The sequence below is a fragment of the Pagrus pagrus genome (assembly GCF_965226575.1).
Source record: "Pagrus pagrus genome assembly, chromosome: 24".
Taxonomy (NCBI): Eukaryota; Metazoa; Chordata; class Actinopteri; order Spariformes; family Sparidae; genus Pagrus; species Pagrus pagrus.
This window is the reverse complement of record NC_140206.1, coordinates 1,920,680-1,947,114: the sequence shown is the minus strand read 5'-3', so window position 1 is coordinate 1,947,114 and position 26,435 is coordinate 1,920,680. Positions and strand designations below refer to the sequence as shown.

At 44.4% G+C, this 26,435-nt stretch overlaps 1 protein-coding gene across 1 annotated transcript; it reads right to left on the bottom strand.

Moving 5' to 3' along the window:
- Positions 1 to 1,708: 1,708 nt before the first annotated feature.
- Positions 1,709 to 24,833, bottom strand: LOC311253461 (protein NLRC3-like). The gene is made up of 10 exons (XM_084347464.1): positions 24,734 to 24,833; positions 16,702 to 16,780; positions 16,319 to 16,547; positions 14,376 to 16,152; positions 14,106 to 14,279; positions 11,382 to 11,555; positions 10,600 to 10,773; positions 9,201 to 9,374; positions 2,556 to 2,602; positions 1,709 to 2,429 (listed from the first exon to the last, which is right to left on the bottom strand). The coding sequence occupies exons 1-10, from the start codon at positions 24,784 to 24,786 to the stop codon at positions 1,879 to 1,881; spliced, it is 3,432 nt and encodes a 1,143-aa protein (XP_084203590.1). The 5' UTR covers positions 24,787 to 24,833; the 3' UTR covers positions 1,709 to 1,878.
- Between the last annotated feature and the right edge of the window lie 1,602 nt (positions 24,834 to 26,435).

The following is a 26,435-nucleotide window of genomic DNA, read 5'->3' as shown; positions in this document are numbered from 1 at the left end:
ACCTAGCTAACAGTGCCTCTGCTCTACACCTAGCTAACAGTTTCTATACTCTACACCTAGCTAACAATGTTGCCACTCTACACCTAGCTAACAGTGTCTCTGCTGTACACCTAGCTAACAGTGCCTCTGCTCTACACCTAGCTAACAGTTTCTCTACTCCACACCTAGCTAACAATGTTGCCACTCTATACCTAGCTAACAGTCTCTCTGGTCTACACCTAGCTAACAGTTTCTCTACTCTACACCTAGCTAACAGTGCCTCTGCTCTACACCTAGCTAACAGTTTCTCTACTCCACACCTAGCTAACAATGTTGCCACTCTTCACCTAGCTAACAGTGCCTCTGCGCTACACCTAGCTAACAGTGTTTCTACTCTACACCTAGCTAACAGTGCCTCTGCTCTACACCTAGCTAACAGTTTCTCTACTCCACACCTAGCTAACAGTTTCTCTACTCCACACCTAGCTAACAATGTTGCCACTCTATACCTAGCTAACAGTCTCTCTGGTCTACACCTAGCTAACAGTTTCTCTACTCTACACCTAGCTAACAGTGCCTCTGCTCTACACCTAGCTAACAGTTTCTCTACTCCACACCTAGCTAGCAATGTTGCCACTCTTTCTCTACTCTACACCTAGCTAACAATGTTGCCACTCTACACCTAGCTAACAGTGCCTCTGCTCTACACCTAGCTAACAGTGCCTCTGCTCTACACCTAGCTAACAGTGCCTCTGCTCTACACCTAGCTAACAGTGTTTCTACTCTACACCTAGCTAACAGTGCTTCTGCTCTACACCTAGCTAACAATGTTGCCACTCTACACCTAGCTAACAATGTTGCCACTCTACACCTAGCTAACAGTGCCTCTACTCTACACCTAGCTAACAGTGCCTCTGCGCTACACCTAGCTAACAGTGCCTCTGCTCTACACCTAGCTAACAGTTTCTCTACTCTACACCTAGCTAACAATGTTGCCACTCTACACCTAGCTAACAGTGCCTCTGCGCTACACCTAGCTAACAGTGTTTCTACTCTACACCTAGCTAACAGTACTTCTGCTCTACACCTAGCTAACAGTTTCTCTACCCACACCTAGCTAACAATGTTGCCACTCTTCACCTAGCTAACAGTGTCTCTGGTCTACACCTAGCTAACAATGTTGCCACTCTACACCTAGCTAACAGTGCCTCTGCTCTACACCTAGCTAACAGTGTCTCTGCTCTACAGTTAGCTAACAGTTTCTCTACTCTACACCTAGCTAACAATGTTGCCACTCCACACCTAGCTAACAATGTTGCCACTCTTCACCTAGCTAACAGTGCCTCTGCTCTACACCTTGCTTACAGTGTGTAGCTAGCCAACATTCAGTGTGTAGCTAGCTAACATTAGCTGCAGCCTGTAGCTAGCTAACATTCAGTATGTAGCTAGCCAACATTCAGCGTGTAGCTAGCTAACATTAGCTGCAGCCTGTAGCTAGCTAACACGTGACACTCACAGAAACATGATGAAAGCAGCTAATTCAACATCCTGCTGCACGACTGCTGACTCAGACCAGAAGGAGACGCACGTTACGCCTGTTTTAAAGTCTTTACAGCGGCTGCCTGTTAAAGTCCTTCTGTGAGTCACCAGCTTATGCTGACGACTGTCAAATACAACAAGTGCAGAACAAAGTGAAGTGATGTCTCAGTTTTAATGTGCAGAACAGAATCATTGATGAGGAGGAAACCATCAATCTTTACAATCAGTTTGAATCATTTTGTACAAAGTTCACTGATGAATTTATTACAAGAAGCTGAAAGATTGATGTGACTGTGATCCTGTACAGACTCAACTGTTCAGCACTGACAATGTTTCTGTGACAGGAGGAGACTCTGCAGACTAAACACCACACAGACACACTGAGGAGGAACCAGAACTGGACCTGAAGAGCCCAAATCCAGGATAAAGAGGTTCAGTGAATGTGGTGCTGAAGGTGTGGAGGTGGATCAGTGAGTCAGAGGAGACTCTGTAGAAGGACAGAGTGCCAGCAGGACAGTCCACATACACTGCTACTCTACCAGAGGAGGAGGAGGAGGAGGAGGAGGAGATGGATGTGTGTCTGTTATTGTGCCAGACAGAGTAACGACCATCATTAAAGCACCACAGACTCCAGGACTGATCATTCTCTCCAAACAAACAGTCACTGCCTCCTCTCCTTCTGATTCTTCTGTAACTCACTGATATAGAAACATTTCCTCTCCACTCGACCTCCCAGTAACAGCGACCAGTCAGACCAGTTCTACACAGCAGCTGAGGCCACCTGGTCTCAAACCTCTCTGGATGATCAGGATATGACTGATCCTCCTCCACATGTGTCATCTTCCTGTTGTTGTCAGACAGTTTGATGTCTCTGCTGACTGTGTTTGTGTCGACTGTGAGCTCACAGGAATCTGATGGAGAGAAAAAGACACAACACAGCTGCAGTTATTAATGTATCATCAGTGTGGTGATGACATCACAGATGTGACTGAGTGATGTCACAGTGTGAAGCTGAATCAAAGTAAAAACACACTCACACTTCCTCAGACCTGGTGTCAACCATCGGACTCCAGCAGGCTCCACCCTGAAAGGAGGAGGGGGGTCAGAGCAGCACATCCTCTTTCAGCATGCAGACATGGACATGACATGACTCATACACAGAAACACAACATGTCCATCAGGCCTGCTTCTCCCTGTTCTCCTGAACCTCTTCACCTCTGCCACTCTCCTCACACACTGAGAGCCACAGGATGTTGGTGTGTGTGAAAGAGGACGACAACATGTGAGGACACACACAAACCTCTTTTTGGATTCATGACTTCATCTTTATGTTATTGGATGTTGCTGCTGTTTCCTGTGGGCGACCTTACGCTTGCTGTCTGATCCAATGTCAGCTCGTGCTCATGTTTGTATATTACAGGACTTTTGGATTTGGACGTCAGAACTTTTGAGGTCAGATTCCTGTTTGAAGCTTCCAGGGCTTTTCTGGATCTCACCTGCACAGTCTGCTTTTTGTTCTCGCTGTGTTTCTGCTGCTTTATTAAGGGACAACAAGCCCAAGACAACATGAGGAGAACTCTACATGTTATTAACCATATTCTAAAAAAGAAGAAATGTGCAGCCTTAATAAGCCTCGATGCAGAAAAGGCTTCTGATAGCGTAAGTTGGACTTTTCTATATCAGGTACTTGAAAAACTCGCACTTAATGACAAAGCTGTCAGACGTATTAAAACACTTTACCAAAACCCGACCGCAAGGATAAGAATAAACGGCAGTCTGACTGAGAGCACAGCTTCAGGACCATCTACTAGACAGGGCTGCTGTCTCTCTCCAACCTTGTTTGCAGTCTTTATAGAGCCCCTGAGATCTTAAAGGAGTAGAGGTCGGGGGAGAGGAACACACCATTGGACTTTTTGCTGATGATGTGGTCTGTTTTTTAGAGGACCCAGACACATGCATCCCCATACTAATCAACCAACCAGAGATGTTTGGCTTTTGTTCTGGATACAAGCTTAAATTGACCAAAACACAGATCCTAACATTCAACTACTCCCCATCCAAAATCATACAACAAAAACACAATCTGAACTGGAGAGCAACAACAATGAAATATCTTGGGGTCACTTTAACACAAAACACTGATGATTTATATGAAGCTAATTACGTCAAACTGGAGAAGGAAATTAAGAGCAACTTGGACAGGTGGGCTATCCTTCCATCAGACATCGGTTCACGAATAGAGACCATAAAAATGAGCGTTCTACCCCGACTTCTTTACCTGTTTCAGTCACTACCCATTGAGATACCCGAAAAACAATTCAGACTGTGGGACAAAACCATTTCCAGGTTTATATGGAATGGTCACAGACCGAGAATCAATCTGAAACATTACAGATTGGAAAGGATAAGGGGGGTTTGGCACTGCCAAACCTTCAGGGATATTTTCATGCTGCACAAGTTAGACATGTAATCTGTTGGTGTGACAAAGATTATGTAGCCAAATGGAAGAATTTAGAAAAATCAGCCGTGTTGGAGAAGCTGTGGAGATGTAAATGTGAACCATTCACACGTGTTCTGGCCTAAGATCGCAAAATTTTGGGAAGATGTTCATTTAGTTATGGGCAGAGTTTTGGGTTATGGTGTATCCAAGTCTTGTACATTATTATATCTTGGCGTCATTACGGGAAACGTTGTGTTGAAAGATGATAGATACATATTGAAAATTATGTGAGTAGCCTGTAAAAAGGCAATTACAAGAAAATGGTACAAGACAGACCCCGTCACAGGAAGACTGGATGGAAGATATGGACGAAATACATATTATGGAACAACTGACTTATAAAATAAGGACTCAAGAGGATCAATGCTGCCGGAAGTGGGAGAAATGGACTGAATACATAAAAACGACAGGACCAGGACCGTCACACTGACATTAAAAAAGGATCAAACTGTAGAAGCACGGTGATCCATCCTGTTCTTTTTCAGATCTTTGTTTTTTATTTGTCCCCCCCACCCCCCGTTAGTTATTTGAAAGCTTTTATTTTGAAGCAGCTAAATCAGGAAACACTGGATTTCCACCAGCAGAACCTGAACACGACTCCAGAACAGCTGAAAGTGAAGCTGAGTCAGCAGCTACGAGCCGGGCTGAAGTACATTACAACAGCATTAAACCAGAGGTCCACCAGCTACTGTAGAGAGCTGCAGCTCTGCACAGGTCACATATCATGTTAATCAATGGAGCAGATGATTGATCACTGAATGTTTTCTTTTCTTTTGTCATTTGATTTTGCTGACGGTGCAAAACACCGAAGCTTTCCTGCCCCTGCAGGCTGTTATAATGAGAACTACCCAAAACAGCCCAAACTCAGCTGGAGCAGCAGTTTCCTCATGACAGGAGCCGAGACGGCACCACTGACCCATCTTAAATTCATCTATGCACTGCTGCTGTTATGGTGATGTGACGGGAATGTTCCACCTCGTGTCATCTAGGGGTTTCACCGAATAATCGAATATTCGACTATTCGACTATCAAAACCACTATTCGACGCTGTGCCTGATAGTCGAGTATTCGTCTTTTCCTTGTTTTTGTTTTTTTTCAAAAGCCCGGTGCTGTAATAAAGCGGTACCGCAGATATGCAGCTGGGGGCATGTGAGACTAGTGCAGTGTGTGTGTGTGTGTGCGTGTGAGTGATGTCAACACGCCAAGGAAAATGGCGCCAAGCAGCAGACAGGAGACGAAAAAAAAGAGAAAGGAGACTGAAAGTAAAATGGCTGAGGCGGCTCTCAATACTCGCCTGCAAGTGTCCAAGGTCTGGAAATACTTTACCAAAACAGATAAACCGCTAGCTGCAATATATGTAAGGCTACTCTAAAGTACCATGGCAGTACGTCTACAATGCATAACCATTTGAAGCTACACCCGGCCGGGGCTAGCGGCAGCAGCGGCAACGTTAGCGGAGAGAAGCACCAACAACAGACAACAATGAGAGACTTCTCCACACGCCAGATATCCGACCAAAGAAAAAGGAAAATAACTGGTCTGTTGGTGAATTTCATTGTGAAGGATATGCGACCGCTTGCTGCGGTGTCTGGAAATGGCTTTAAGGACATTATCCATTTTTTCGAGCCGGGTTACGTTGTCCCGTCCCATAGGACACTGTGGAGCAACATCACACACCAGTATGATGAATTGCGAGCGAAATTAGCAACTGAAATGAAAGATCAGAGTGTTTCACTCACTACGGACCTATGGACATCTCCAACCATGGAGGCATACATCACGGTGACAGCGCATTATCTCACCGACACCTGGGAGCTGAAGGCAAAAGTCCTCCGCACCTGCGCAATGCCAGAGCGGCACACCGCTGTTAACATTGCTCAGGGACTGACGGACACAATCAGTCAGTGGGGCCTGACGGTGTTCTGCGTTATACATGACAATGCTAGCAGCATGACACTGGCGATGAGTCTGTGTGAAGATTTCAACCACGACCTCGGCTGCACTGGACACACATTACAGTTGGCGATAAAGGCGGGGCTGGATTTAGCTGAAGTGGCAAAAACCACAGATGCGGCGAGGCGTGTGGTCAGCCACTTTCGCCACTCGGCTGTGGCAACGAGTGCTCTGACGCAGCGACAGGCCCAGCTTAATATGAAAGAGAAAAGGCTCCAGAACGACGCTGGAATTCTACCTTTACAATGCTGGAGCGACTTAACGAGCAGCGCATCCCTGTCCAAGCCGTACTCGAAGATGAGACTGTCACTAAATCCACCGCCAGAAAAGCCCCGTCAATGAGAGCCTCGCAATGGGAACTAATCCAGCAGCTACTGCCTGTGCTGAGACCGCTGGCAAAGGCAACTACGATCATGTGTGGGGAAATGCACGTCGGGCTCTCATTTATCTACCCCGTTATCCTCAAACTGGTGAATGTGGTGCTTAAAGTTGAAGAGTCGGATGTAACAGCAACTCGCAACTTTAAGAACACGGTACTAAAACAGCTGAAAACCAGGTTCAAGTTGGACACTGAGGACGACTTGGCGGGATCGGTTCCTATCACTGCCTGCATCCTGGATCCCAGATTTAAAGATCTCTGATTCCTTCCAGAGAACACCAGAGCGGAGGTTAAAAGCCACCTGATTCAGCTACTGCGAGATGTACCTGTAGCTACAGGTAAATATTATTTATTAATTTGAGAGAGAGAGAGATACTGTGGTGTGCGTGCGTATGTGAGGTCACGTCTGTGCTTTAATATATTTGCAAAATTGAAAATAGCTAAACTTAAATTCACTGAAACCCTGGACTCAAACACGACCGGCACTCTGGCTGTGATTTTATTTGCAGGTGCCGATGACGCCACAGCAGACAGCGACGTGGGCAAAATCGGAGAGGAGCCCAGGAGTAAAAAAACAAGACTGGAAAGTGATTACGACAAACTGTTTGGGCCTCACTACACCAGTAAAAAAAAAAAGGGCTGGCAGCACCTGTCCAGAGGATGTTGAAGAATATTTCCATCTGCCCCGCATCTCCACCACGAGCAACCCCCTGGAGTGGTGGGCCCGCAAAGAGAAGCAGTTCCCCCGCCTGGCAAAGCTGGCCAGAATCTACCTGGCTGTCCCCGCTTCAAGCACCCCAAGTGAGAGAGTTTTCTCCCTGGCTGGGAACACGATTACCTGTCAGAGAGCAAGTTTGCACCCAGCTCATGTGGATGCCCTTGATTTCTTGAACGCAAACCAGGAGCGCAAGAATTGGATTATTGAAGAGGAGGACTTTGACGAGAGCGAATAACTGTTAAGCAGGCACAGGCTGATAGCCCACTGGATTACAGTATGTTGCTTTTTTTTTTGCACTTTTCGTTATGACGTTGCACAGTGGTGATGAGTAGGCTAAGTTTTGTTTAACACATTTAAAGCCTATATTTTCTGTTAATTCTGAATATCAATTTGGATAAAATGTGTTATTTCACTAAACAACGTCTGTAAACTTTATGTAACCTGTGGACATTTTTATGTTTAATAGCGAGATTGCTACATTTGTTTCACAATTTACATGCAATGTTGATCTTAAAGGATAACTACCGTTTTTTACAACCTGGACCTTATTTCTAGCATAAAATATGATCATTTACTCACCCAGATAACTTTGGTGTCATTTGAAGTCGTTCGGACGAAATTAGATCCAGTGTAGCGCCGATATGTCCATATAATGCGAGTGACGGGGCACCGACACACAGCCTCTATATAACACATTATCTGCCACGAAACTAGTTCATTTAAGGAATATTTTGTCATGATACGCTCGTGCTATTCCCCTCTGAGTCCGGGCTCGTCTGTTATCAACATCCGGGATCAAACTAGCAGTAGCAGCTACAGGTAAACAAGCCGGGCTGTCACGGGTGCGCGCGCAGCTCAGAGACGACATCTTCCAGGTCAGAGGTAGTAGATCAACCTACAGACCCCGGATGTTGATAACAGGCAAGAGGCAGACTCAGAGGGGAATAGCACGAGTGTATCATAACAAAATATTGCTGAAATGAACTAGTTTCATGGCAGATAATGCTCATAGAGGCTGCGCTTCGGTGCCCCGATCACTTGCATTATATGGATATAGCGGCGATCCACTGGATCTAATTTCGTCCGAACGACACCAAATGACACCAAAGTTATCTGGGTGAGTAAATGACCGTATTTTATGCTAGAAATAAGGTCCAGGTTGTAAAAACGGTATTTATGTGTTTTCATGGTCATTAAGAGAGGCAAACTCAGTGAGGAGGGTTAGGTCTGGCAGCAGCGGTGCCGCATGGATAAAAAAAACAAACAAACAAACAAACAAACAAAAAAAACAGGCGAATATTTGACTATTAGTCGACTTTTGGGAAGTATTCGTCGAATACTAAAATGCAGTATTCGTCAATGCCCTAGTGTCATCTAACGTTGTTATTGGACTGTTTTATATCTTCTGTTCACTTTAAACTGACGCCACAGACAGTTGTTACAGTCTGTAAATGTTTCACACTGAGGCACAGACACACTGTCAGTGATGATCTAGGATGCAGTTACTCCAGTGTTGATAAAGATCCATGTCAGAACCATTTTAAGTTCAAAGTCAAGCACTTTGGCAGAAACACTGATTCTCCAGTTCAGGGGTAGAGTTTCTATGACAGTATGTCAGTGATTCAATTCATTTATGTGTCACAGAAATCTTTTGAATTTGAGGTTCAGGATTTTCTGATCAGACATCTGACACAGAGGGTCTATTGTTATTATTAATATCATAACACAGCAGTGACGTGGTGGAAATTAGATTTAATGTTAATGTTTTGATAACCCTCTGCAATCAGTGTGGAGTATGAAGGAGTTTGGATGACGGTTCATCAAGCAGCAAAACCAGAGGCCAACAAATCAAACAGGCACATTTTGAACAGGCACTAAACTAGTCTGAAAAAAGAGGTGTAACTTTAGTGTTTGTGCCAAGACTCTCCTGGTCGCTGATCTTCATCTCTTCTTCTCATCTTCCTCTCTTCACTTGTAACTCTTGGCTTCGTGCCATGCTGCCTTTTCTCCTGAACTGAACTGAACAACTGGAGGTGGAGTAAACGAAGCAGACCTCCTGACACTGAACCATCTACAGTCCAGATACAGAGTCTCACACTGACTGTCTGTGGCTGCAGCAGGACTCTTCATACCTGAGAGTGTCCAGTCTCCAGCCTGGATCCTCCAGTCGAGCAGACAGCAGCTTCACTCCTGAGTCTCCTGGATGATTGTAGCTCAGGTCCAGCTCTCTCAGATGGGAGGGGTTGGAGTCCAGAGCTGAGGCCAGAGAAGTACAGCCTTCCTCTGTGATCAGACAGCCTGACAGCCTGCAGACACACAAAACAACACACATCACAGATCAGCTGAGGGTCCTGATGATTCAGTGCACATCTGTGTTTAAGGGTTTAACGTTTATTATATTCATCATCTTAGTTTTCACTAATTTACTAATCAGCACTGAACACAGAGTATAACTGAAGCTGATGGAAATGCCATTAGTTTTGCAAATACTTGGTCATGAACAAAAATATTGTACAGTTTAAAATGATGACCTGATGATGGAGGATCACCAAAGTAATTACAGTTCATCCTGAGGGGAGCATGAATGTCTGAACCAAACCTCATGACAATCCATCCAATGGTTGTTGAGATATGTAAGTCGGGACCAAAGTGCAGAATAGACTCACAGACCCACATTTTATATATATATAAATAGATTAGTGGTTTCATTGGGTTTGTATCATTACTTTGATGAGTGAAGGATCTGTTAAGTTGTCGGACTGTGAACACTATCAGAACATCACACTCCTGTCCATGCAGGTCGTCTCACCTGTGTTTTGGCTGTGTAACTACCTCTGTTGGAGGATCAGAGGTGGAATGAAACTGTCCCCCCATTCCACCTTTGTAACTTTCACACCGACAGGAAGCTAAAGCACGCTCACCTCCCTCACCACCTGCTGACCAACTTCTATCGGTCAGCGATAGAAAGCCTCCTGACCTACTGCTGCACAGTGTGGTTCTCCAGCTGCACAACACAGGACAGGAAGGACCTGCAGCGGGTGGTGAGGGCAGCGGAGCGTGTCATCGGGACGACACTACCCCCTCTCAGAGACATTTACACTGGCCGACTCCAAAAGAAGGCCAGCTGTATTGTTAAGGACCCCACTCACCCTGGACATTACCTGTTCTCCCCCCTGCCCTCTGGGACGAGATATAGATCCATCAGATCTAGAACAAACAGACTGAAGAACAGTTTCTTCCCACAGGCAGTGAAATGCACAACCCCCCCTTCACCCCTCACTCTCTAAAGACTTCACACCAGTGCAATTACCCTCCACTACCACCCCTCACACACATACTCACTTGTGTACATATTACCTACATACTTGAATCTTGTGTCTATTTATCTTGTTGTATATTTTACTATTTTTATCTATTTTGTTTGGAAATGTTGAGTCTCTTAAATAAATTGAATAATATTAAGAGTATGATCAAGACCTGCTCCAATTGTAATGTTACATGAAATAATGAAATAAAATAATGAATCCTGACCCGAGAGTTTCAAGGACACAGTGTGAACTCTTCAGTTCAGCAGAAAGTAGCTTCACTCCTGAATCCTGCAGGTCGTTGTTACTCAGGTCCAGCTCTCTCAGACTAGAGGACTGGGAGCTGAGAACTGAGGACAGAGCTTCACAGCTTCTCTCTGAGAGGTCACAGCCACTCAGCCTGGAGAGAAAAAAAAGAAGACAGAAAACATGGTAAATGTTGAGTTTTGCTGATGCAGTATCAGGGTTTCTCAAACTTTTCTTCCGGTGGTTGTAAATAAAACATTGGGCCTAAAGTCCATTTCTCCCCACCATTGTAGCAGTCCACAGGATGGACCCACCAGAGTAGGACCGTCTCTGTGCTCGAGACCTCCTGATTTACAAATCAAGCACTGGATACCAACAAGCTCCCCATGTGGCTCAAAGGTGTACTGCAGATATGAATCTTAAATTAAAGACTATGAACAAAAGTCTACAAATATATTTGGCAACCCAAATAACATCCTCTCTGGGAATGACTAGTATATATAATCTCTTGCTCCAGTGCTGTTCAGTTCTAAGTATGTTGTCAATGTGGCAATAAATGAAGATTGAATTGAGAATGAGCAGACATCCAGTTATCAAAGTCATATGATGTCAAACATAAATGAGGTTCTCCCTCCTCATTGTTCATGTTGTGCAGGAGCTGAATTAATGAAAGGAACATTAAAAGAAGAAAAAGTTTGATAGCAAAAGAAATCTACCAGAAATACATAAATGATTTTACAATAAACAGTTACATGATCTGACCTCAAACTTTCCAAATTGCAGTGTGAACTCTCCAGTCCAGGAAGCAGAAGCTTCACTCCTGAATCCTGCAGGTTGTTGTTACTCAGGTCCAGCTCTCTCAGACTAGAGGACTGGGAGCTGAGAACTGAGGACAGAGCTTCACAGCTTCTCTCTGAGAGGTTACAGCCACTCAGCCTGGAGAGAAAAAAAAGAAGACAGAAAACATGGTAAATGTTGAGTTTTGGTGATGCAGTATCAGGTTTTCCAAAACTTTTATTCCGGTGACACATAAAAAAAATAAAAAAAAGTATTTATTGGCCTTTTCATAGCTTCATATTAGGAGGATTATTTATATAGGACATTTTTTCATCTACGTAACATTGCAAAAATCAGGCCCATCCTGTCTCAAAAAGACGCAGAAAAGCTAGTCCATGCATTTGTTACTTCCAGGCTGGACTATTGTAATTCTCTATTATCAGGCTGCCCTAACAAGTCTCTAAAGAGTCTCCAGCTGGTCCAGAATGCTGCAGCACGTGTACTGACAGGAACTAAGAAAAGAGATCATATTACTCCTGTATTGGCCTCTCTGCACTGGCTCCCTGTAAAATCAAGAATAGAGTTTAAAATCCTTCTCCTCACTTACAAAGCTGTTAATGGTCAGGCACCATCATATCTCCAGGAGCTCATACTACCCTATCACCCAACTAGAGCATTACGCTCCCAGAACGCAGGATTACTTGTAGTTCCTAAAGTCTCCAAAAGCAGAATGGGAGCCAGAGCCTTCAGCTATCAAGCTCCTCTTCTGTGGAACCATCTTCCTGTTTTGGTCCGGGAGACGGACACCCTCTCTACCTTTAAGAGTAGACTTAAGACCTTCCTCTTCGATAGAGCTTATAGTTAGGGCTGGCCCAGGCCTGTCCTGGCCTGTCCTGGACCAGCTCTTAGTTATGCTGCTATAGGCCCAAATGACAAATGGCACACTGAGCTTCTCTCTCCTCCCCTCTCCTCTCCTCTCCATCTGTATACATTATGCCTGTATACATGCCCCATCTCTGCATGTCACTGACTTCACTTCTTCCCCGGAGTCCTTGTGCTTTCTAGTCCTACAGGCTCTCATGGATCCTGGCCGCGCCCGGGTCGTGGATCGTGGATGCGCCTACTGCTATGACCCTGCCTGATCGTGGATGCGCCTACTGCCATGACCCTGCCCGACACCCACCACTACTGTTGCTAATATTAGTCATATCTCTGTTACATACGTTCCACTACTATTATCGTACTGCATTACTACATACTATCCTTACCATTAATCACTACTACTGTTATCACTAGTAATCACATTTCCATGTGCATTTCATTGTTGTTGCTGTGATGCCTCTTTATGTGCTTTCATTCCTGTCAACCATCCATTATAATTGAATACATTGTGATCTCGTTGATCTGCTCTGTACATGTGACATCTATTGCACGTCTGTCCGTCCTGGGAGAGGGATCCCTCCTCTGTGGCTCTCCCTGAGGTTTCTTCCGCATTTTTTTTTCCCTGTTAAAAGGGCTTTTTTTTGGGGGGCAAGTTTTTCCTCACTCGAATCGAGGGTCGAAGGACAGAGGCTGTCGTCTCTGTACAGATTGTAAAGCCCTCTGAGGCAAACTGTGATTTGTGAATTTGGGCTATACAAATCAAATTTGATTTGATTTGATTTGACAGCTCACAGAGATGACAGGAAATGGAGATGAGAGAGGGGGGATGACACGCAGCAAAGGACCAGAGGTCAAACTTGAAACCTGGGCTGCTGCAGTGAAGACAAAGCCTCTGTACATGGGACGCATGCTCCACCAACTGAGCTACAGGAGCACCCCAGGGGGTCCCACTTTTTAAAAATGATAACAATGCGACCCAATTCACAATAGGCCTAATAAACTTGAAAAGAGCAGATCTGTGCATAAATTACCATTCCAAACTATTTATCCACGTCCACTTATATTGTCTTCAATACACCAGCCATTTCAAAAGAGATTAATCTAAATATGTCTAAATATTTTGTCACATGATCACTGTAAGTCCTACAAGCAAGTGGGCGTTCTGCTGTGAATCAGTGAAATGATGAACTCAATCAGGATGTGTGTCTCAGTGTGACGCTGTCCATCTCACTGAGATGGAGCAGAGATGGACTGATAGACAGATGGAACATGTCACTTCATAGGGTTTCTTGACCTGCTGCTTTTTGCGGTTGTGAATAAAACATTGGGCCTAAAGTCCATTTCTCCCCACCATTGTAGCAGTCCACAGGATGGACCCACCAGAGTAGGACCGTCTCTGTGCTCGAGACCTCCTGATTTACAAATCAAGCACTGGATACCAACAAGCTCCCCCATGTGGCTCAAAGGTGTACTGCAGATTGAGATCTTAAATTAAAGACTATGAACGAAAGTCTGCAAATATATTTGGCAACCCAAATAAAATCCTCTCTGGGAATGACTGGTATATATAATCTCTTGATCCACTGCTGTTCAGTTCAAAGTATGTTGTCAACGTGACAATGAATGAAGACTGAATTGAGAATAAACAGACATCCAGGGATCAAAGTCATATGATATCAAACATAAATGAGGTTCTCCATCCTCATTGTTCTTGTTGTGCAGGAGCTGAATTAATGAAAGGTACATTGAAAGAAAACAAGTTTGATAGCAAAACAATCTACCAGAAATATATAAATGATTTCACAACAAACAGTAACATGATCTGACCTCAAACTTTCCAGATTGCAGTGTGGACTCTTCAGTCCAACAGACAGCTCCTCCACTCCTGAATCCTGCAGGTCGTTGTTACTCAGGTCCAGCTCTCTCAGACTAGAGGACTGGGAGCTGAGAACTGAGGACAGAGCTTCACAGCTTCTCTCTGAGAGGTTACAGCCACTCAGTCTGGATAAAGAATAATGAGCAGAACAAGAAAATTATTTCTATTTGGGTCAATAACAGCACATTTACTGCATTCTGAAGAAACTTCTCCACACTTACAGAGCTTTGTTGGAGGCTTTGACCACTGGCAGCAGCCTCAGAAGAGCCTCCTCTGAAGCAGAGTATTTCTTCAGGTCAAACACGTCCAGATCTTTTTCTGATGACAGTAAGATGAAGACCAGAGCTGACCACTGAGCAGGAGACAGTTCATCTGTGGAGAGACTTCCTGAACTCAGGTGCTGTTGGATCTCCTCCACTAGAGAACGATCGTTCAGTTCATTCAGACAGTGGAACAGATTGATGCTTCTCTCTGGAGACAGAGTCCCTTCGAACTTCTTCTTCATGTACTCGACTGTTTCCTGATTGGTCTGTGAGCTACTTCCTGTCTGTGTCTGCAGACCTCGTAGGAGAGTCTGATTGGTCTGCAGTGAAAGACCCAGGAGGAAGCGGAGGAACAAGTCCAGGTGTCCATTTGGACTCTGTAAGGCCTGGTCCACAGCACTCTGGTAGAGACGTGTCTCTGCAGATTGACGGTCTGTTGTTTGTTCTTCTGACATCAGATTGTCACCAGAGTTGATGAATGTCAGATGGACATGAAGAGCAGCCAGAAACTCCTGAACACTCAGATGGACGAAGCAGAACACCTTGTCCTGGTACAGTCCTCTCTCCTCTTTAAAGATCTGTGTGAACACTCCTGAGTACACTGAGGCTGCTCTGATATCGATGCCACACTCTGTCAGGTCTGATTCATAGAAGATCAGGTTGCCGCTCTGCAGCTGCTCAAAAGCCAGTTTTCCCAGAGACTCAATCATCTCCCTGCTCTCTGGAGTCCAGTGTGGATCTGTCTCAGCTCCTCCATCATACTTGACCTTCTTCACTTTGGACTGAACCACCAGGAAGTGGATGTACATCTCAGTCAGGGTCTTGGGCAGCTCTCCTCCCTCTCTGGTCTTCAACACATCCTCCAGAACTGTAGCAGTGATCCAGCAGAAGACTGGGATGTGGCACATGATGTGGAGGCTTCGTGATGTCTTGATGTGGGAGATGATTCTGCTGGCCTGCTCCTCATTTCTGAATCTCTTCTTGAAGTACTCCTCCTTCTGTGGGTCAGTGAACCCTCTGACCTCTGTCACCATGTCAACACACTCAGGAGGGATCTGATTGGCTGCTGCAGGTCGTGTGGTTATCCAGAGGCGAGCAGAGGGAAGCAGTTTCCCCCTGATGAGGTTTGTCAGCAGCACATCCACTGAGGTGGACTCTGTAACATCAGTCAGGATCTCAGTGTTGTGGAAGTCCAGAGGAAGTCGACACTCATCCAGACCGTCAAAGATGAACACAACCTGGAACTCTTCAAAGCTGCAGATTTCTTTGGTTTCAGTGAAGAAGTGATGAACAAGCTCCACCAAGCTGAACTTTTTCTCTTTCAGCACATTCAGCTCTCTGAAAGTGAATGGAAATGTGAACTGTATGTCCTGGTTGGCTTTGTCTTCAGCCCAGTCCAGAGTGACCTTCTGTGTTAAGACTGTTTTCCCGATGCCAGCCACTCCCTTTGTCATCACTGTTCTGATTGGTTCATCTCTTCCAGGTGAGGCTTTAAAGATGTCTTCTTGTCTGACTGTTGTTTCTGGTCTGTCTGGTTTCCTGGATGCTGCTTCAATCTGTCGGACCTCATGTTCATCATTGACCTCTGCAGTCCCTCCCTCTGTGATGTAGAGCTCTGTGTAGATCTGATTCAGAAGGGTTGGGTTTCCTGCTTTAGCGATCCCCTCAAACACACACTGGAACTTCTTCTTCAGGTTAGATTTAAGTTTACGCTGACAAACTCCTGAATGACTTCCTGAATAAACACACAACAAAAAAGCTCATTAAGTTATTTATAAAGACAATTTCCTTCCCCTAAAGATTGCATATATAAACAGATTTTCCATCATCATCATCATCATCAGACTTCAGTAAACGTCTCATTGATCCATCATGTTAAATCTTTAGAGAAATCCTCTTACTGCTCTGCAGACAGTCAGCCAGCTCCTCCTGCTTCATTCTCCTCAGGAAGTGAAGTGTGATCTTCAGAAATGCCTCTCTGCTGCTCCTCCTCTGCTCTTCATCCTCACCATCCAACACCTCCTCATCCTCCCTCTGACTCTCGAAGCATTCTGAGCGATCTGACGTCAGAACCTTCTGGACCTTCTTCAGCTCGTTCTTCACAAAAGTGACAATGTTCTCCTCCAGCCGCTGGAACAGAATATTATGTGAATGAGAACATTTAACATCATGGAGCCAAACATCAGATCCATGTTGGACAGATTCACCACTGGTCTGTAAAGTGCAGCATGGAGATTATTGTGAACAGACTGGATGTAAAAGTAGTTGTTGTTCATGTACAGACCATAAATATGGAGTCCAGGTGTGTTTGATGCTGCTGGGCAGACGGACCTCTGGGAACCTCTGAGCTCTCCTGGTCGACTCTGTGGAGGAATCATGAAGAATCAGCCTCATTATGTCTGTCCACTCAGAGACAAACACAAGCTGAAGGTCCTTTGAGTTAAAGTGTTGATGACATCATTGAATCAGATGGTTTCCTCTGACATCAAAGTGTTGGTCGTGCTGCTGATCCCACTGTGAACCAACAGTCGGTCAGTTTACTGGGTTGGTTCAGCAGCTTGTCTGGTTTAGTCCCTCCAGCTCTTGACCCCTATAATACTGTGAACAGCAACACACAGCTAACACAAGCTAGTTGGATGCTAACTGTTCAGTGCAAAGTGGTGAAGAGTTTCAATAAACTTGTATTCAATTGAGATTCCAACATTGGAGAATGAAGAAATGATTCATTATTTATTTATTTGTTTATGAATCTCATACCAAAAAAACAAATTCCGGTTTGTTTTTCGTACCTTTGATTTCATTCTCAGATCAAAAACAGGACATGAAAATAAAAAAGGGCCTCAGGCCAAACTTGAGTTTGATATTTAATTTGTCTGATTTGTGTGACCCGAAAGTTACTTATTGACTTTTTCGTGCGTTGCTTTTGGGTGATTATCGACACAACGGCCACACTGGAACCTACAGAATCGACTGCATTCACTGGAGAAAACAAATAGATAGAAACCCCAACACCCTGTGAGGAGAAACTAGAAGACAAAAACTGCCAAGTGGGGATTTTTGGGTGAAAGGCACCGGGGGTGGGCATTGAGCGACCAGGAGGCAGAGCTGAAGGGCAAACCATGTCTGGAGAGCAAAGCAGGTCCAGGGGGCAACAAGGAAGCTGAGGCAAAAGGCAAAGCAGGTCAGGAGGGCGCCAGAAACCAGTGGAGGTCTGCCTGGGCATCAGCAGGGGTGGATGACACAGTATCAGGAAGGCAAGCGAACAAAGGCAGGCAGAGAAATATCCAAAGGCAAAGCAGATAAAACAAAACAGAAATGCACAAGTGTAAAACTAAACAAACCAGGGAGACACGAGGAGAACAGGTGAGACATGCAGGAGCAAAACGGATGCACCAACGAACAGTGAGGGGAAAACACTGGAAAAACATGGGCGCTCGCTGCAAACAGGTGTTTGAAAGCAAAGTCTGAACTTCTCATCAACTACAGCAGCTGATTTAACAGTTGAGGACACTTTAAGAAAAGACAGGAGGAGTCGGCTGCTAACACAAACTGTCAGAGACTGAGACTGAGCTCAGATCAACTACAAACTGTTTTACTGCACGTTTCACAAACAAACACGATATGAAGTCAAACATGATGAAGAGGTTAAAAGTAATTGTTCACTGTGTGCACCGTCGTACTGCTGTGATGAACTCATGAGACACAGGTGTACACTAGGGATGGTAAGATTCACCGATTCGTATCGGTACATCGGTATGAACATTTAAGATGCGGTTGCATTGATGACAAAAGTGTGCATCGGTTAAAAATCCGGATGAACAGCAGGCTTGAAATCAGAGGCGGTCAGAGAGTAGGGAAGCATGGATGAAGAAGAGATACACTCGCCGGTCACTTACAAGTCTGGTGTTTGGGGACACTTCGGCTTTTATAAAAGAGATGGTCAGCTTGAGAAAACTAATGCCATCTGTAAAATGTGCCGTGCCGCGATTAAACACACAGGGAGCACAACCAATCTAAGCTCTCACCTGAAGCGGCGACATGGCGTTAATGTGACAGAGAGGTCCCCTCGGCTCCAGCGGTCAACACCAGCGGAGCAGCTGCTGCTAACACAATGACTGGTGAGCAAAGTAGCCGTATCCCAACTTTGTTTCAAGCCCCACTGGCTAGCAATTCGGTTCGTTCGACCAAAATAACAGACGCCATTTCATTCTTTAATTTGCAAAGACATCCAGCCCTACAGTGTAACTGAGAACGAGGGGTTCCTATACCTACTCGAAGTCTTGGAGCCGAGGTATCACATACCCAACGAGAGTTTTCAACCAGTCTCACACAGGAATTAATCCAGCAGCTTTACTGCAGGATGTTTGTGGAACATCAGATATAAGAATAGAGATAAGAGTGTCTGAGCTTTTAGTGAAAGTGAGGAAGGTGGTTACTTTTTTCACAAAAGCCCACAAGCAACTGAAATTTTGCGTGAGATACAAGCCCAGTTACACCTGCCCAACCACAAGCTGATCCATGATGTTTCCACAAGGTGGAATAGCTCCTTGGACATGTTGGAGCGTTTCTGGGAACAACGACCTGCCTTGTTGAACGCCTTGCTGTCTAGGAGGATAAAGAGGGGAGAAGGCCTGGCTGCAGCCAGCTGGACTGAGGAGGACATGACACTGATCCAAGAACTAATCAAACTTCTGTCCCCTCTTAAAGTGGCCACCACACTCCTCAGTGAGGAAAACAACCCAACCATCTCAATGAATGCCCCATTACAGGCCAAACTCCACCAACATTGTTCTCATGACGACAGTGATCTGGCAGTGATTTCTGATCTGGAGGACAGATTCAGACAGGATTTCAATTTGGACTTTATAGAATGTAGGTCATCTCCCAACCCCCAATCTGTCTCTGTCTCTCTGTCTCTCTCCTATTTGTTACTTGAATTTCTATGTCATATTTAAAATGTGTCTTAATTCTTAATTTTTAGTTTAATGAAATCTAATTAGTCTCTGGTTATGCAGATTATCAGACAGGGGACAGTGGCATACTGGAGGAGGGAGAGGCAGCTGAAGGAGGAGGTGACAGGAGTCCCGACACAGAGGAAGAGAGAGTTTGTTTGTTTTGATAGGAACTGTGCCAGAAGTTATAAAATGTCGATTTAAAGATACATGTGTCATCATTGTTAAGCACTGTGTGTGAGTGTTGTGTTGACAGCTCTTATGTTTCAACACAACTGATAATCCCCTCATCTCATTTCTTCCACTTAATAGATGATGCCTCTCCCAAAAAGAAGTCTGCCTTGGGCCAGCTGTTTGGGGATTTCCTCACCACGAGAGCACCAGTGAAGACCACAAGGGAGGAAGCTAAGGATGAAATCTTAAAATACAGAGAGAGGGATGCTTTAGATCTAGATGGTGATGTGTTGCAATGGTGGAAAAAGCAGGTTGATCCACCACTGCTTTCAGCCTTGGCTAGGATCATCTGAGCGTGTCTTTAGCACAGCGGGTGATATTGTTACTGCCCAACGCAGTCTCCTTCACCCTGATCATGCTGATCAATTGATATTCCTAAAAAAGAAGCTTAAAAAGAAACATCTGGGTTAAATGTTTGAATTAAGTAGCCTACACTGCGAGATGGGGACTGTTACTGCCACTATGCCCTTAGTTCATCATTTTCAATCCTTTTGCTTTTGGAGGAAGTTGTAATGTGAACCTGTGTGGAAATGTCTTGTTATTTATCGTAATTGCTCGTAGGAAGAGCAGCACTGTTTCTGTTTAGGGCTGAGTTGTCCCTCCTGTAGTGTGAAGCAAACTGTAGAAATGGAGAGTAATCTGTTTAACTGTACAGCAATCTGTACAACTTTTGCATTCAGTCAGCAGCTTCTAACGGCCAAAAGGCACCACTGCTTTGAGTTCAGGGAATTGTCCCATTGTCTCTGTTAAAAGTGTGAAGCACACTGTAGAAATGAAGAACGAGCATGAACTATCTGCACCGCTTTGTAGTCCATCGTACAATATTCTTCTGCATCGCATCATATCATATCCCATCGTATCGTATCGCACTGTATGGCATTGTGTTAAATCAAATCGTACTGTATCGCAGTAGGTGGGAGAATCGTATCTTATCAGTGGTTGTTTCATATGAATCTTTAATATATCGTATCGCCTCAGTGTTGAAGATGCACATCCCTAGTGTACACAGAAAAAGAGCTGGAAAACAAACAAAGGGAGGAAGTGGAAAGTGAAACACGTGAGGATAGAACTACAAAATAAAACAGGAAATCAACAAAACAAGAACCCAAACCATGACATCCAGTGAAACAGTTTGAAATGGGACCAAAAACATTCTGTCCTTTAAAATAATGGTGTTTGTTTTTGTTGAATAACTGCATTTATATTGTGAGTTAAACATGAACCATCCTTGTGACATGTCTTGATGAACTTTATGCCCTCAGACTCCTGGCTGACTTCTTCTCCCCACTGGCTGGCTGCTCCATGTCCTCGTCAAAGAGCTACTTGTTTGTTGTTGGTTCATATTTTTGCTGATAACAAGCTTCACTTTTTGTTTGATTATTCTACATGTTTAGTTTATTTAGAGTTTGACAGCATTTTATTTTGCTACTTATCTGTTATCTGTAGTTTCTTACCAGAGCAGGGGCCTCATGTACTAAGACTTGCGTGGATTTCCTACTGAAACATGGCGTACGCTAGAATCCAGAAACTGTCGAACGCACAAAAAAAATCAGATGTATCAAAGTGTGCGTACGCATCGATCCAAGCACTTTTCCTTTGTACATCCCAATCAACGTGGAATTGAGCGCACATGTAAAAGTGCTAAACTCCTCCCTGTCCACGCCCTCATTTAAATATGCAAATTAATTTAAATAGGGCCTGCACCGGGGATTCCCCTCTCTGCACCATCAGATTTACAAAATGAGTAAAGGGAAGAAGCGCAACTTCACCGAGTCTGAGCTCGAAACGCTATTAAATAAAGTCGAGACGCAAAGATCTGTATTATTTGGTGGCCTCTCGTCAGGGATAAACACCAAAAAAAAGAAATGTGAGTGGGAGCGTGTGTGTGAGGCAGTGAACGCTGTAGGGTCGGAGCAGCGCACACTCACTGAAATTAAAAATAAAAAATGGTTTGACATGAAGGTGAAGCGGAGGATTTCTGCCCAATAACGTGAAATAGATTTAGTTTCCTTCGTTCATGCACCACTTGATTGAATCACTATTACTTTTTTCAAAAGAAATAATATATATAAGTGCCACCGTTAGTGGGAAACAAAAAGAAGGACAAAACAACTTCATTACAAGGATTGACGAGACGGATCACACTTATATTGATGACTGCAGAAGTGCGCCGTGGCTACTGCAGTGTGACATTTCCGACTTTACGCACGCGTTTAATGACACAAATACTGAACACAAGGAGACAATAAAGGGCTTGTTAGATAGCTCTGCCGCTCTATTTTCACCGGAGAAAAACAAATACACATATTTGAATGCACGTGCCCAAATGGGCATTGTGCTGGTTTACATTCGGGGCGCAATTAAACGGATACATTTACTCACCGAGAAGCCACCCATCGCGTATTATTTGAACATTAATTGAATGAAAATGTTTCCTGTTGACAAAAACAAATTCATCCTGTGATGGCGCTTTTATAGCAACATGTGTGCAGTCAATGGCTCCGATTACATTAGGGAAACCGGCTCTTGCTGCAAATTGCGCTTTAATGTTGGCCTGTTCAGCAGCATTGTCTGGGACTTTGATGTACCTGGATGACGTTCTAATGATCCCGTCCCACACAGCTGGCATGGCTCGGCTCAGAGTGGACTGGCACACTCCTGACCGGTCGGCCAGCTCCCTCTGGAAGGCTCCTGTTGCCAGGAACCCCAGAGTGGTCAGCACCTGTGTGGGCACGGACAACCCCTGGCTCCTGGCTGTGTTTCGTTCTAGGGCCGGCCGCAGCTCTGCGCACAGCTCCAGTAACACTGGCCTCGGCAACCTAAAACGACTTGTTAATGCCATTGTTAATGCCATTTTTTCATCACTTTGCGCATGCTTTTATGATTTATGATTTATGATCCATATGATTGCAAACATGTGTGTGTTAATTGTCCGTGTCTCTGATGTGCACATTACTCTGAGGACTAATTGTTTTCACATAATTAACAGTTTCCCAGCATCACCTCAGAGTGTTGCCAAAGGAACAATAGCTGTAGAAACGTGCGTACGCCAGCCATGAAGCTGGCGTGGGGCACCGCACATTTCCACGGTCATTTCACTTTTGATACATCTGAACGTTGGCGTGGAAAATGACGTACGCCACGTTTTTGTGCGTACGCAACATTGATACATGAGGCCCCAGGAGAGGCTGCAGGATTTGCAACAGGAAGAGGAACTTTGTTTGGACATTGAACTTGTGTTGCCTGCGTACAATACGAGCCCACGGTGCAGCGGCAGCTCTTTGATTTGCATTTTGAAGTTTGATTGAGATTTTTTGACATATGGCCACGACGGACACGTCTCAACTTCTGTGGTCACATGACTGAAGACCAGGAAATGATGACTTGATGGAGGAACATAGTGGACTCACAATTAATTAGCAACTAGCACCTGTTAGCCTGAATAAAATCACTGTGTTACACTCAACCAGTCATCAGACAAATGTTAAACTGGACTCACAAGATGAAGACTGGTTCTACTTGGCAGCTTCACATGTGACAATATAAATGTACATAAAGAAGAACGATGCTGAAAAAAACAAGTTTAAACAAATTTCTCTGAATAAACAACATACAGGGCCGGCCCTGGGCATAGGCAGTATAGGCAAATGCTAAGGCCGCCGTCATCCATGGGGGGGCGCCGCAAACGGGGGGAGAAAAAAGGAAAAGGGGAAAAAACGAAACTATTTTTTACAAGCGCTATTACTAATATTCTTTCGAAATATTATATAAGCCCACAGCAACATAACCTTATTGCAAAGCCTATTAAATAACAGAGAGGCCTTTTATCTGGGTTCCTGGCTGGCTGACCGGACCGTGACCCAAGAGAGACATTTATTGATACTGTAGCTGAACCACTATGTCCAAAAGACTGAAACCATCTGGCGCCCAGGGAAGGAAAAGAAGGAAAGCAGAGGAAGCAAAACTTGAAGAAGAAAGAGGTACAGTAACGTCAATGTGATCGAGTGAATGAAACTAATAGTTTAATGATCGTAGTTACCGTTGTTGGAGCAGAGTGTTAGCTTGCTAGCTTACTTCGGAAGGTAGTAGCATTTTTTTAATAATCAGTAAATAGCTGAGTCGACGTAAGTTAATGTTACTCCACCTTAAATTAATCAGGGACATTTGGAAAGTTAACGTCACCTGTTCAGGTGTTATTTTAACCTGTTGGCTGTGTTTTCCTGCTTGTATGTCAGTTAAAATGCTGTTAGTTTTCCATGCCCTTTATAAGTAATAAGGTAGTTGTAAGCCTTTGGTTTATTGTGTCACAATTTATGTTTGTTAAAGGATAACTACCGTTTTTTACAACCTGGACCTTATTTCTAGCAAAATATATGATCATTTACTCACCCAGATAACTTTGGTGTCATTTGGCGTCGTTCGGACGAAATTAGATCCAGTGTAGCGCCGATATATCCATATAATGCGAGTAACAGGGCATCGACACACAGCCTCTATAACACATTATCTGCCACGAAACTAGTTCATTTCACCAATATTTTGTTATGATATGCCCTGGTTCCCTAGCAACTGACGCAGACCTTGTTGACCCGGGCAACGTCTGAGCTGGTATGACTCTATCATTTTTGTGTTCACTCATCCCTGAGGTAGGCCGGTATATCATGAGGGGTCTTGCCTAAGGACCCTTACTGGATATATATATATATATATATATGTATATATATATATATATATATATATGTATATATATATATATATATATATATATATATAAATAAAACTTTCACTGCACTTTACTGCTTTTTGCACTCTGGTTAGACTGAATTGCAATGACAATATAGTTGAATGAATCTCATCGTATTTTCATTATTAGTCTATATTAGTCTTGTGTATTTCACACACCAAGCATCTGTTTTTTATGATAATGTAACATCCAGTGGTCACATATACTTCCTATATACTTGACCTAAAAGAAATAAAATCTTGAATACATACATGTAGTTTCTGTGTGAGTGTATGAAAATTAATTGTAAAATTGACTGCGATGCAAAGGAGCGCCAAATTGGTCAGGGCCGGCACTGACAACATAAAACATGAATCAGTCATATTTTCATATTATTAACAGCTCACCTCTTTACAGCAGGAGGTTGCAGTCTTTTAAAAAAATCAATCAAACGACCCATTGACCGGTCACTCTTGGAGGACACACGGCTGGGCTCAGGTCCAGGTCCAGGTCCAGGTCCAGTAGAGGCTGGTCTCCTGTTGGACAGAGAAGAAGACCACCACAGATGTTAATTGACTTTCTAGTCTTCAGACACAGAAGCTTGTGTCCATAAAATAGTGGAGAACATGAGGAATAAACCTCAGAGAATATTGGACCAAACTAATTCAATAAAGTGAAATGAAGAGTTGAAGACTGGTTCTGTTGGGCCGCTTTCTAAAGTGACAATATAAATTTAAGTGAAGAAGAACGAAGCTGAAAATAAACATCAGGTTTCAAAAAACATCTTGCTCCACAGTTAAAGCACGAATCAGTCACATATTAATGTTATTAACAGCTCACCTCTTTACAGCAGGAGGTTGTTGTCCTTTAAAATCAATGTAACGACCTATTGACCGGTCACTCTTGAAGGACACACAGCTGGGCTCAGGTCCAGCTCCAGGTCTAGGTCCAGGTCCAGCTCCAGGTCCAGCTCCAGGTCCAGGTCCAGTGGTTTTAGAGGGAGGGCCTCCCTCCTCTCTGTCCTCACACTGATTCATGCTGCTCAACTCACACACACTTTCATCTGGAGAGGAAACACAAATCATTCATCTGCACATCAACTGAAATCAGCCTGTCCATCATGTCTCCTGTCAGATCAGCTGCTCCTCCACTGATTGGCTGCTTCATATCAGTGTCACATGAATGCTGCACTTCTACTGTCAGTCCACTAGATGGTGTCATGGAGCCATCAGACCGGAAGTGAGTCGTCTGCTCTGAACACCAGTTTAACCAGCGAGACACGACTGGACTCACTGTTCTAGAAACACCAGTAACAGTGGAGGAAAGTACATTTACTCGAGTACTACACGGAACTACAATCCTGAGGTACTTCAGTCACGTGTTTCCACTTCATGCAGCTGGTGCTGAGGGCTCAGTCTGTATGATGACGTCATAGTAAATGGTGGGCCACATTCCTGTGTTTGGACTCATGTGAACCTCCAGGATAACATGTATCTGATCATAATGAACAAGAACCTGAACACCAACATATTATAAGTCACATCAGCTGCAGTCAACAGCAGCAGGGAGAGGAGGAGGGACAGGAAGTCCCCAGACTCCCTTGAAAAATCGCTAAATTTTGTGATTTGTTGAGTTAAGAGGACCTTTATAAACTGTGAGAAACGCTGTCGATGACAAATTCTGAATGATTCGGGCCTTCTTGTAAGTTCGGCCCATGTTACAGCCTCGTTTTAGGGGGCGCTGCAGCCCCCTCAGCACCTCCAGCTCCCGCATCCAGGCGAACAGCTGCTCTCCAGCCGCGTTCAGAGCGTCAGACAGCGGGAGAGCGGCGGCTCGTCTCGGCCTCCTCCACAGGCTGATTCAGGCAGGAAAAGCTGCCTTCAGTCATCAGTAAGTGGAGCTACACACTGACAACCACTCTGTGCTCACATACTGACCAACTAACTCCACTTCTACTCTCATTCCACACACAAAATGGCGGAGAGCCGCTGTGAGCGGTTCCCTCTGAGGTGACTTTATGAAGTTTGTTCAGTCTGAACGAGGATTTCTGCTGTTTTTAGCGCAACAAGCGGACAAAAGTGAACAGAGACAAGATGCGCAGAGTCATTA

Coding starts and splice junctions, on each gene's coding strand:
- LOC311253461 (XM_084347464.1), bottom strand. CDS start 24,786: ATGGGTCGTTTGATTGATTTTTTTAAAAGACTGCAACCTCCTGCTGTA. Junction 16,781..24,733: donor CAACCTCCTGCTGTAAAGAG/GTGAGCTGTTAA, acceptor ATTCCTCCACAG/AGTCGACCAGGAGAGCTCAG. Junction 2,430..2,555: donor GACACCAGGTCTGAGGAAGT/GTGAGTGTGTTT, acceptor TCTCTCCATCAG/ATTCCTGTGAGCTCACAGTC.